The 12,183-nt window shown below is 37.9% G+C and overlaps 1 protein-coding gene across 2 annotated transcripts in view; it reads left to right on the forward strand.

Annotated features, from left to right (window-relative positions):
* The window catches only part of INO80C (INO80 complex subunit C), a 30,475-nt gene that overhangs the window by 13,703 nt on the left and 4,589 nt on the right, over nucleotides 1-12,183 (forward strand). The window contains exons 2-4 of one of the 2 annotated variants that reach the window (XM_071455060.1): nucleotides 6,768-6,878; nucleotides 9,788-9,899; nucleotides 11,602-11,669. In XM_071455060.1, coding sequence (XP_071311161.1) covers nucleotides 6,768-6,878; nucleotides 9,788-9,899; nucleotides 11,602-11,669 — 291 coding nt within the window. The remainder of the gene's footprint in view (nucleotides 1-6,767; nucleotides 6,879-9,787; nucleotides 9,900-11,601; nucleotides 11,670-12,183) is intronic. The other variant, XM_071455066.1, reaches the window with a different exon arrangement.

Consider the following 12,183-nt stretch of genomic DNA (forward strand, 5'->3'; position numbering starts at 1 on the left):
GATCTGCACTGTTCTTATTAGCTGGATACTACTCAGGATTTCAGGGTTTTTTAAGTAAATTCAGTTTTTCAATGACCTATGGAACAGAATTTGCTGTGAATGTGCAAGATTAGGATTTGGCTTTTTTTTTTCTTCTTGGCGTTTGAACATTTTCAAGCTGAACTGGTTTTTGTCCTATGCCCAAAATAAGGTAGGACCTTCTGTGAAGGGAGAACGTTCCTAAAATACTATTGTGTACCCAAATGCTGAGAGAGAAAAGGATGGGGAAGTTGCACTGTGCTTCATTTTAGTGAGTGGAAAGGAAGAGGGAAAAAGTTTTTCCTGCTGAATCCAAGAACTAGTAAAATGCAACCAGATGAGGAAGACATGTTTATAAGTCTTACTGAAAAGGTCTTTGCAGCAAACCCTTCTGTCACAGATGTGGATAGAGTTAATCTTGTTCTAGACAGTCCTGCATTGTTACTGAGTCTTCAGTAAGTTTGCTTTCAGAAATGTAGCATGGTTATAATGTTGGCAATGAGAAATTTTTTAACCATCATTTTAACTTGAGCTTAAACACGTCTAATTCTGACACCTTTCTCAGTGAATTATTCCCAGCAATGTAAAGAGCTGCATTTTTGTCTGCCAGAGGGTACGTGTTCAAGTTTTAATGGCCCCTGTCATGTCATCATAAAGTTAAATGATTTAAATATTCAGAATGTGCAAGAGCCCGGGCCAGCCTTGTTATAGTGAGAGCTAATATATTAATCAAGCAGCTTAATATATGTTCCAGTATGAGCAGTATTAGCTGGCACTCCGTTAAATAGCTGACATTCAGGTTCTACTCCCAATTTTAAAAAGTCTGCTCATATCATCGCAGCTGTCATCTAGTGACATTTGTGCTCTGTTTCCACATGGCATTCTCACTCACTGTAACTGTCTGCTAGTGAAAATACAGGTATTATCCATCGATTTTATAAATTACCATTTTCTTCCCTGGCTGCATGCCACAGCTCTTGTCAGGATATCACAGAACTTACATACAACTAAAAGCCAAGTAAGTTGCCACAAGTTGGATATTGGTGCTTTGGAAGTAACCTACTAGAGGAATAATTAGACATGCACCACTATTGAAGCTGAGTTAAAGAAACATTGTAGTAGTATTGTGATTATGAAAATCAGCTGCCAAAAGAAGGTGAAGGTAATTAAAACAATGTATTGAATTTCACATAGAAAGGTTGAAGACAAGTGGGTTCCTCAGTAAACTGGGTGCTTGGGGCCAGACCCCTCTAACTACTTCGTTTTCAATGGTGACATGCAACACTCTCATCATCACTATAAGACAAAGCCAGCATTTCAGAAATACTGAATGCAGAAAAAACCAAACCAAAATCCAACCTGTGCAGTCGCCTTCATCTACAGTTCCTGTACTCAATATATTGTCAAAGCTAACAAATTAATGATTTGCAGAAAACAGAAAGAATCAATGTTTTCAGTATTGTTTTTGCATCCTTAAATTAGAAACTCCCTTTCCAGTTCTCATAGAATTTAGTTATGCATTTAAGTTTTGATTTACCAACACATTGTTCAGTTACCTTCTGTTTGTAAATTTTTTTAGCATGTAAAACTGTTAACACCTAGTGAAACTGGCCACTGATGGTCACAGTATACCTTCAGTGATGTACAAATCCATTTTTTTTTTTAAGCCATGACATGCATGGTGTGCAGCGACAGGATGCCAGAAATGCATGTATTTACATCTTGACTTTATGTTTCATATTTTCGTGGGTTTTTTAATACATAGTAAAATCCTATTAGTTTAAAATAATAAAAAAAGCTATAGAATATAATCTGAAAGCAAATAGGTAAGAAATTTTACTTCAGTATATATCAGCTATTCTGATATATACTGATGTTGTGCAATTTTAATCCTTGCTGGGGGATTAAAAAAAAAAAATAAACTATGTGTGAAACAAGGACTTCCATAATAAGCTAATTTCACCTGGTATTTAGTGTCATTGCAGACACCCATCCCAAACCCCACAATGCTGATTCCACCTAGAAATAGCCAGAACAAAGAAATCAGCTTCCATGGTCTACCAGTTTTGCTTGTCCTCTCTAAATAAAACCAGACAGATGGCTCAGTCTTTGGAAATCATGTGAAAACATCTGCGGTAGGGAATTTGGAACAAAATATATACAAAACATTAATAGATCTACCAAAGCCTAATACTGAAAGTAGTATGTGAATAGCCAGCCTCCCAGTGTGTTTCCTCCCAGTACAGACAGCATATACAGCAGGGTCCAAACTAGGCTCATTCCTGGGGTTTGGCTTTACTCTAAAGAAACCAGTGGAAAGGTAGCAAAGCTTAGCTCAGGTCTCTTCCCCAGACTTGGCTGCTCATAAAACAAACTTATTAGGACTCCCAAGTGTTTGCTGCAGGTTTTCAGTCTCTCTCAAATTTTTGCTACCAAGTTCTCTGCCATCTTCCTCCCTTGAGTGACTGTCACCCAGTCCTAGAACACAACAGGGAGGGCATTGTCCCACCCAGCAGGGATGCTCTGAATACTCGATAGATGGTCCTGTGAAAAGAACTGCAAAATAGAAGCTCATCCCCTCACTATTTTTCTCATCTGTCTCAGGAGGGATAGAGGTTGCCAACTTGCCATACTGTAGTTGTAGTTAAAATTCAGCTGCAGCACATAAACACAACTTTACAGAGGGAATAAAATTGCACAAGTGCTCCTGTAAGAAGTATTTGACCTGCTGCTTATGACTTTTAATACATGCCATTCCAGTCAAGGTAGTTCAGTGCCTGGGGATACTGGGAGGAGGAGGAGGAGAAGAACAGAGAGGGGTAACATGAGAAGTGGCAACATGGACTTCAGTGGGGATTAATAGCCACAGAAGGAGGTGCTGGGAGAGGATAAGTTACTGATAGTTAGTGATGACTTAGCTGCAGTCTTTACTGCAGTGTTTTTATCCTTATTTGAGGTAAAACTAGCATAAGCATGTTCAGCTGTACTGATGTCACATCTTCATTTTTCCATGCAGGTGTAGCCTGTAAATGTAAAGCCACTCTAAAATCTTTGTTGCTATGATCTTCAACAGACTATGGAGAAAAACATACTACTTAGTGACTAATGTAGCACAAATTCCCTGTAGCCCTAGTTACATAAACTACCATTTAAAAGACACAATTTAGTTATAAAGTACACGTTAAAAGCTGCTCTCTCCTTGAAGTGTATATTGAATTTCCCATAAAGATTGTTTACAAGATCAGTTAAAAAGAAACTTTAAAGACGCTTTTGAGCATTTCAAGCCCATGGTTTCACCTTCTTTTTAGCCCCACAGCAAAGCATTTGGGATTATCCCAGAAGTTTGGGGATGAGGGAGTTAGCTAAGAGAGTGGCTCGGTAGGGAAAATGTGCTGGGGATGGGCTGTGGACTGGGCAGGAAGGGGAAGCTGCCCCACACGTGACTGGGGGTTACAGCACACATTGAGCAGAGCGTGTTCCCTGGTGACAGACACTTCCTCACTGTGCTCACACCACCACCGTCACTTCGCAGGACTACAAAGGGCATTTGAATTCTTCCTGTTTGTTTGTCCCAGCACATGACAGTGAAGGATGAACTGTCTTCTAATCTAAACGACCAAGAGAACAAGCACATTTGGGACAGATTTGTTCAACTGATATTAAAAGTTAAATATTACCTTTACTGTGCAGTAATTGTTCACTGAGGAATCTCTTTTCAGGCCGTAAATAACAGTTTGTATTATCACTGTATTATTCACTTTCAGGAAATATGTGTTTTGCAGAACAAAGGTAGATCCATATCCCCTGCCATTAAAAAACTTTCAGAAAACAAACCTGAAAAATTACATGAAGTTTCCTGTGCTTTAAATCCTGATGTTTAAAACATAGGCCAGAGAGATTTGTAGATTTTATTGGCACTTGCAGTTTGTGGCTATAAAGCTGCAAAGGATATCAGCTGAGACTTCTGCAGGCTGCACGGGACGAGCTTTTCAAAGCTCTGTACTGCCAGAGTTCACGCCTCTGTGCAATAGCACATTATTCGGGAAGCAGTGCTTCTGCTCAACTCTTTAATGTTTTTCCAGAAAGAGAAGCACATTAGCTGAGCATCTCTCTGCCATGGTCCTGTTGCTAAAAATCAGAGTTTTTGTACAAGCAGTGCTGAGTGAGGGAACTGGCATGCCTCTGCAGTATGTCTTTATCTCAGTTCCCAGCATTTAACTGGAATCATAATACTCAGTCTTATTTGCTTCCCAGTCTGTCACAGGGCTCTGAAATCATGGTATCAGCTGCATACCTCAGTGATATGAAAACTGCTTTACAGCCCTGCACCCTTTGCCTTGGACAGGAAACTGCTGCTCTCAAATTGTCCATGATAGATCCAGAGGCTACTACTGACATTATGTCTCACTGGCACTGGAGGATGACTTGGGTGATCCCATGAACCTGATGCTTTGATGGGCAACAAACCCAAAAAGCAGCAGTTGCTGCTCTAGATCGTGCTGCCTCTGCCACCATGCAAGGGATACTGGCACCAACAAAATCAACATCTGTCCTGTAATGAGAACTAGCCTGACTCTTAGCAGCTCTAATACCTGAAATCCCTTAGGAGCTGGTACGGAAAAGAAACTACATATAATATTTACATTCAGGAATTGTCCTGCCAGGAACAATTCCTTACTTTCCTTCCCACTGCACCAGCAAGATTAGCACTGAATCCACACAGAAGAAACCACTGAAGACAGTGAGGGTAATATGTAAGTATATCCAGCTGCAGAAATTACAGACTATATGTATAAGGAAGTTTTTTCCCCTTTACTATTTAACTATTTTTATTTGCTGAGTCTCAAAGTACTAGCTACTATTTTGAGTTATTGTTGAAATACTACTCAAAGCCTGTTTCATAGAAACCAGAATACTTAGGAGAAGATCACTGAAGGGGCAAAAGCGATAAAGTAATTATCTGTAGAACTGGGTTTAAAACCAACCAGATGGTACCAATGAAAAGGCAAGAATGCTTTGAAGAATAAATCTGAGTGCTGATTCTTCTACTTAAGAGAATTTACACTGATAATGAGCAGTATCAGAGATAATGAATTCATGAAAAATAATCTTGTATTTCAAGTTTTGTCTTTCTCAAAGCTGACTAATGTTTGCTGCTGAAATCTGAAGTGCTGGAAGCATGCATGTACAAGAATATACTTTGAAACCTAGGAACTCAGTGTATAAAGCCACTTTACTCAGGATTGATGAAGATATTTTCTCTGCTCACTGCCACATAATGTACATGTTTCTAAACATCCATCTGCATTTGTTCTGTTTCTCTGACAGTCACTGCCTTTTAATGTTTTCTGTCCTCAATGGAAGAATCAAGTTTAAGCTACAGGCTTCATGTGTTGCTTCTGCTGATGTTATTATTGCCTTATCTCCTGTAATATGAACTTACAGATTGAAAACAGATTATTTCTATTCATATTTTTATTTTAGTAAGGCACTAGAAACATTGCTTTTTTATTTTATACTTCAAATATTTAAGACCTCTCTTTGCTATGTTGAAAACAGGCAGTGTAGAATGACTGGAGTATTTCCCCTAAGAGTTCAACTTGCCTAGTCCCTAATCCTGTAATTACTTCTGCATGTATTAAGAGTAAAAACACTTCCCTTGTAGTCACATGGAGAAAGATATGCTGAATCATGGCCTTTGCTCTATAGCCCAGTTTGTAGAGGTGCTTCCAATAAGCCACAAATAATAGCAGTCCTTTTTTTCATACTTAAATGAGTATTGTATCAACACAAAAGGTTTTTACAGAAAAGCATTTTTTTCCCCTAAGTATTATCTGTCTAAACATAACATGAAAGAACATTTTAACCATCCACTCAGTAAATACTGACTTAGCTTTTAGCCAAGCTTTTACTCCAAGTAAAAAAAAAACAAGGTATGAATTCCTACTGACTAAACTACCAAACTCAGTGGCAAAATTTGCACCAACTTTGGGGTAGATAAGGATTTCAAATAAATATTTATGTGTGTAGCATGGGCTAATTCTGGTAATGTGGAGCCTTACAGGTCACTAACAAATTTTTAAAAACCCATAAACTCAGCCGTGCAGAATTATCAGAAATTGCTTAGACTGCCACACGACTTTTTTAGCTTTCCAGTCACACACATCTTTTCTGACTGCTCTTCCTGCTAAATAAGTAAACAAACCATAAAGAAAACCTAGAAAATACTAACTAGCACCAATGTAGATTTTGTGAAGCTTGCATATAAAAATAATATATAATAAAATACTTTTTCTCCGTCCTCGTTCAAGCACAGCTGGCACCAAGGATGAAGAATAAAATTATTAATTCATTTTTCTTTAGAAAGTTGATGAAAAGCCTTTTTATAAATTTTATATATTCCTGTTAATACTTTATACAGAACATTCTAAAAAAGTGTACATTTCTGCTGTTTTGGGTTGCACATACTCTGTCTTGCACTTTATCAAGTGAGATGAGGTGGCTTTTATTAATACTGCAATAAACCCCATGCAGTTTTTACTCAGTGGGCTTTGGCCACTCTATTCCTCTCCTCCCTTTTGTGTGTCAGTTGTAAATTGATTGAGAAATACTCTGTTTCATGCTTCCCCACTCTTGGCATACAACATCTTTAGATGCAAAAGAGATAGGAGAGCAAAAAGGCAGCAGATGCCTCCATCTCTAGTTAAACTTGCTCAGAGTAACAAGCACTAAGACTATTTTTTCTGCAGAGTGCAGGTGGAGAGGCTGTGAGTGAAAATAAACTTCTGAACACAGACTCCAGCACAGGATCAGTGGAAACTGCTGCCAAGCCGTTACCATTCAAAGACCCAAACTTCGTCGTAAGTATATTATTTGAACAATTTGAAATTTCACACTTTTCCCATAAAAGACTTACTAGGATTCTATTTAACCATGTTCCTAGTGTAAATATTAAGAAAATAAGCTTAATAGCCAAATAAAAGGTTGACAATTTTTAAGAAATTCACCTCAATCCATGTAACACCATGGTCTAAAGAACACATTGTATTATAGCATGAGAATGGCATTGGTCCAGAGGCAGAACTGTTCTATTAAATTCTGGAACAGGGTGAGGAAACCTGTTAGGTATAGGTAAGTGTGGAAGTTTTATGATATAGTATCTCACAAACTACCATAGCTAGAAAGGAACAATTAATAGTATGAATGTATGAATCCCATGTTCCAGTTCCAAGTCAAGGGAGGCTGCAAAGCAGTTGAGCTAGAAATTAGCCAGAGAGTCATTAGCAAATGGCATTTTGCTCTTCTTCTGGTCCCTGAAACTCTTAACAGATTTGTGGTGTCTTCTTCCAATCATGGCTAGATTTAGAAGCAAAATGCTCTGTGCCCCCTAGAAGTCTGGCCTGCCAGCATGCAGTCATGTAAACACTGACAGCTGATGAAATGCAGGCTCCTATCACTCTGAGGGTTAAACTAGGAGAGAAGGTGAAGAAGATTAAATTAGTAATGCTGGGTTTGTTTTTGATATCTTTTTATCTTGCTGTGCCAAGGCCAACTCATTGGCACACTGTACAAATGCTTTCTAGACAAGCAAACCTCTCAGACTGCTGGTCCTAAGCCAGTACTTAGAAAGAAGGATTTTGTCCCAGATTTCACTCTGCATGAACAAGATACAATATCCCACAGCACATAATGAGTAATCGGGCAACGCACAGCTCACTAAGCACAGGTTTGGCAGGGGCTATGAAATTAATCTCTGACATGTGAGTTGCTCTACATCTGCTTTGCAGACAACTTCAGTCAAGAGAGGGGCATTCAAACTACCCTATACTTTGCTCACTAATCCTCCAGCAAGCACCAGCATCTTTGAGAAATGGGGCTTATTGCAAAAGCTCCTTTTGTGCCCAGAGGCATCCCATGTAGCTTCCACATAGGATTTAAATATCTATGAAGCCCTGAGCTGATCCTTCAGTTCTTAGAGGGATGTCACCATTTCCTAAGAGGCAATACTAATGTCTGCATGCTTGAAATAATAATGAATGTACAGGGTCTTTGGCAACCGCTGCAGAAATAATAGGCAGTTATAATAAGAACCATGAAATTGTCCCCTCCAATACAGTAACTAATTTGAGAAGAAATGCATTGCGTGTTAATCAGCATTTCATTGGTATGACCTGGCAGTAACAATTTGGATGGATTTTTGCATCTTTCCAGCCTAATTTGCCTTAAAAGGAAGAAAATAAATCAAATAGTGTCTCTCATATGTATGCCCAAGTTTGAACCATTAGCTCACTGCAGAGGATAGACTTGAGAGAAGAGAAGGAGGAAGAAATTACCTTTTCCTAAACTTTCTGATTGGAATTTACATCCTTTGGCAAAGGGTGAGGGGAAAAAGACTCTGACACTTGTGTAAAGCAATAGCTGCTGTAAAGCAGTAGCTCCACCTGTCCTAGCTCCAGCTTTCTCTGAACTTCGTTTGGTTCATATGTGCTTGGCAGTTGTTGCCTTTTCATTGTAGATGTGTGAGGTGATGCTCAGCCCCATTTTTAGGAGGCATAAGTTCATATAAAAACAGGTTGGTTTTGAGAGTACTGAACAAAAAATCATTTTGCAGTGATTTGGGGGAAAATTCATGCAATGAATTTGAATTAGTGGTGTGGAAGTACATGTAGTTTCCTCTCATGCTGTAGCAGTCTCTATTATGCAATGATCTTTAGATGACTAAGGTGTTACCCTCAGAGCAAATATTTGCTTCTATCTTTTAAATCAGATATCCATCACCAAAACCCATTATAGCATCAGCTTGTGAGCATCTTTTCTGAATATATCTTATGTTTACAAAAAACCCTTTCTCATTGAATCCTTCCTCCTGTCATCCTCATCAATTTAAGTGGTTAATTTATAAACATTCAAAGCAAAAGTGTGTTTACAGAACTTCGCTGAGTTTCAATGAGACTCATGGGGCAAGTAGTAATTATTAACAGAAATAGCAACTTCTCAATTGTAAGAACATTTTCTTTTTCTGAAGTTAAGCTGTAAATCTGTGTCCTTTGATCATTTAGAAGTAGTACAGTATGTTGTGCAGCTTCTGTCTCTGGAGGGACATAAATAAATTACTCTGTAGCAATCGCATTTGATAACTGCAGCTGCCATTATAGTACCTGTGGCAAGCCTTCCATTAGTGTTCCTTTCAAAATGCAAAATTGTCTTGGCAGCCAACATTCTATTTATTATTCTTTTTCTATTATTCTGTCTTCTAGCCTTTGAAAGAAAAATAAAATTTCCAGAAAGTTTCTCAGTATTCATTACATTTTGCAAGATCAGTTGTGTTTTCTGCAGTCATGGATAATTTGTAAAAGAGCTGCACCTGTAATTTGCCATAAAAAGGAGAGAGAAAATTTAGCTGTATAATCACAATTTTAGAAACAACTTCATGGTAATAACTTCTAATACGATGGGAAGTACATACAGAATCCTGTAATCTCAGGCTAAGCCTAACCACATTGATTTTCTATTTCCATGTAAAAAAACAGATTTTAATTTCCTTCAGTTAATGGGAAACATAGAAGCTTTGACACAGTCCAAAAAGCTTTGTTTTTGCTTGCAACCAAGATTAGAGTATACAGTATAGTAGCCTGCTGATGAAATAAGTGAGAATAACAAATGGTTCACAACAAGATGAGACATATCAGAAAGACTATGAAATAGAAGTGTCATGCTCTGAAAGAGTATTCTTTATTTTTTTCTCTAAACACCATATTTTTAATTCTAGCACTCCGGCATTGGTGGAGCAGCAGCTGGCAAGAAGAACAGAACATGGAAGAACCTAAAACAAATTCTTGCTTCTGAAAGGGCATTGCCATGGCAACTAAATGATCCTAGCTGTAAGCTGCTTAGACTCTTTGCATGTATTTATAAATAATAGAATCCACACAAATAACTTTCTTTAAAACTAACCTAAATTATTTCATCAGTGCATGCAGTATCCTGCTTGGACAGGGTCCAGTGGTACATTTAAAATTGCTCCAATTGCACTCATCAGCCCTAAGTGGAAAGTGGAGAGAAGCAAATAATTTGGAGTATCATGGCGAAGTTCAAATACATCTGGGGGGAGAGTTTAATAAGGAAAAAATATTTATCCAAACCAAGTCAGAAACCCTTATTCCCAAGAGATTTTTGTCACCTTTTCACTGGTTAGGTACCTCTTCCTTTGTACAGTCCAGAGGTCTTTTGGTGGGTGGCTGCTACTTGATTAGCTATATTTGAGTACTTTTCAAATAGTTTCTGCTAAGCCACATACCTGCAGTAGCTTAGACCTCAGCCCAAGCTTCCTATCCAGCTCCTTATCCTAGATTCTTGGGAGATTTAAATCCTGCATCCTCTCTTTAGTGCATCACAGCTGAAACTACACTATTAGCAGTGCTGATTAGCAGTCCTAGCTGGTTACATCCACAGGAGCAGAGTTACAGCAGTGGTCTTAATCTAGATACTCTTCAAGTCTGCTTATAAAGTAGGATGCTATTGAACGTAGCTGCCAGCAGAATGCAATCCTCAGATTTTATTTAGGCAAGTGGAGGCATTTCAAAACTGAGAATATGCATTCACTTTTTGTCAGACTTGGTGCTTTATCCAAAAATAGCTTGCCGTTTTTTGAAGTGTTTTAGACGCAACTGTTACAGAAAAATGCAGACTACTGTGTGTTCCTGGCCATTGTAACTGACAATCTGCTGATGTTGCTATTTCTACTCTGCTCTGTTTGCAACCAGAAATTTGCAGTATTTTTTATAAGAAGGAAGGAAAAGAAATTCAGCTTCATATTTAAAACCAGTTGTCTGTGGCATTAGGGTCTTTTGAATTATGAGATGATGGGTTAGAAATTTGATATGGATGGAGTGTTTGAATTGAACATAGCATCTGAATGAATTGCAAGGGAGATCAGGAAAGAGGAAAGAAATCATTCAGGTACAAGATATTTTTGTAAACATCCAAAATTGAGGATTTAACTACTTAAGCATACCAACTGTATCTTAAAAAATGTTTATGAATTATAATTGCTATCTAAAGGGCACCAAAGAACAGCAATTTCCAACCCTCAGTTTAAACATTCAGACAATTTTCTAGGTCATTGACTGGGCTTAAAGTGGTACATGCTTAAAGATTTAACTGATTTAAAAGATTACTTTGCTTTTCTGGATTATAGTATTTCAGAGCTGCAATCTTGAGCAATGTTTCACAGTCTTAACATACAGTATGCATTTGATAATGGTTATTCTTTGCATGTGACTGACTGCAAGGGAATTCATTAAGACTTGGAAGAAATAGACACATTTCAAATGTCTCTGGCATTTTCCTTCTGGGGAGGGCAGTTCTGCTTGCTGAACTCTATTAATAGATGAGCAGGATCAGGTTGTGATTTACATGCTAACACAGGGTAAATGTTGTAGAGGTGATTCTGCTTCATATTTCTTTGCCTTAGTGTTGCTAGTTAATAGAAACCTCAGACAGTAAGTTTATGTTATAGAATATATATATATATATATACATATATATGTGAGACACTGAGTTTATGCCTTTGTTTCTCTCTAGATTTTAATATTGATGCTCCTCCTTCTTTTAAACCTGCTAAGAAATACTCAGATATCTCAGGACTTCCGGTAAGTATTTTTTTTTTTCCCTCAAAATTGACATCTCACCTTCCACAATGAAATAGTGCTGGTGCCTTGTTTTGTAAAAGATGTATATGCTGAAGTTCCTATTCAGAATTGGGCTTAATAATTATCCAGTGATTTATGACCAAACCCCAAATACTTGTCACTACATCACAAAATCCTTAGGTTGTTAATAGAGGTCAGGACAGACTAAATACCTTGTCCTGCCAAGTAACTCCTCTGACACCTCTTTCTCACCTGTAGAATTTACATTGGTGCCCATGATTTCTAATTCTTTAAATAGCTGCAGGGAAAGCTGGTAGTCCACAGTCTCCATTACTGTTGACTTCTTTGCCAAGGTATACCCACACTGACTGAAACTTTCCATGCTGTTCGCCTGATGTGGCTTTATTTCATTGTATTTTGTAGAGGAAGTTTTAAAAAGATGGCTCAGCAATTTTAAATAATAAGATTAGGCAAAATTTTATTGTTTGTCCTCTTTTCCACCAGGTTAAAAAAA

This window comes from Agelaius tricolor, unplaced genomic scaffold, assembly GCF_023055355.1.
Source record: "Agelaius tricolor isolate 1412-34295 unplaced genomic scaffold, bAgeTri1.0.p SCAF_2, whole genome shotgun sequence".
Classification (NCBI taxonomy): Eukaryota; Metazoa; Chordata; class Aves; order Passeriformes; family Icteridae; genus Agelaius; species Agelaius tricolor.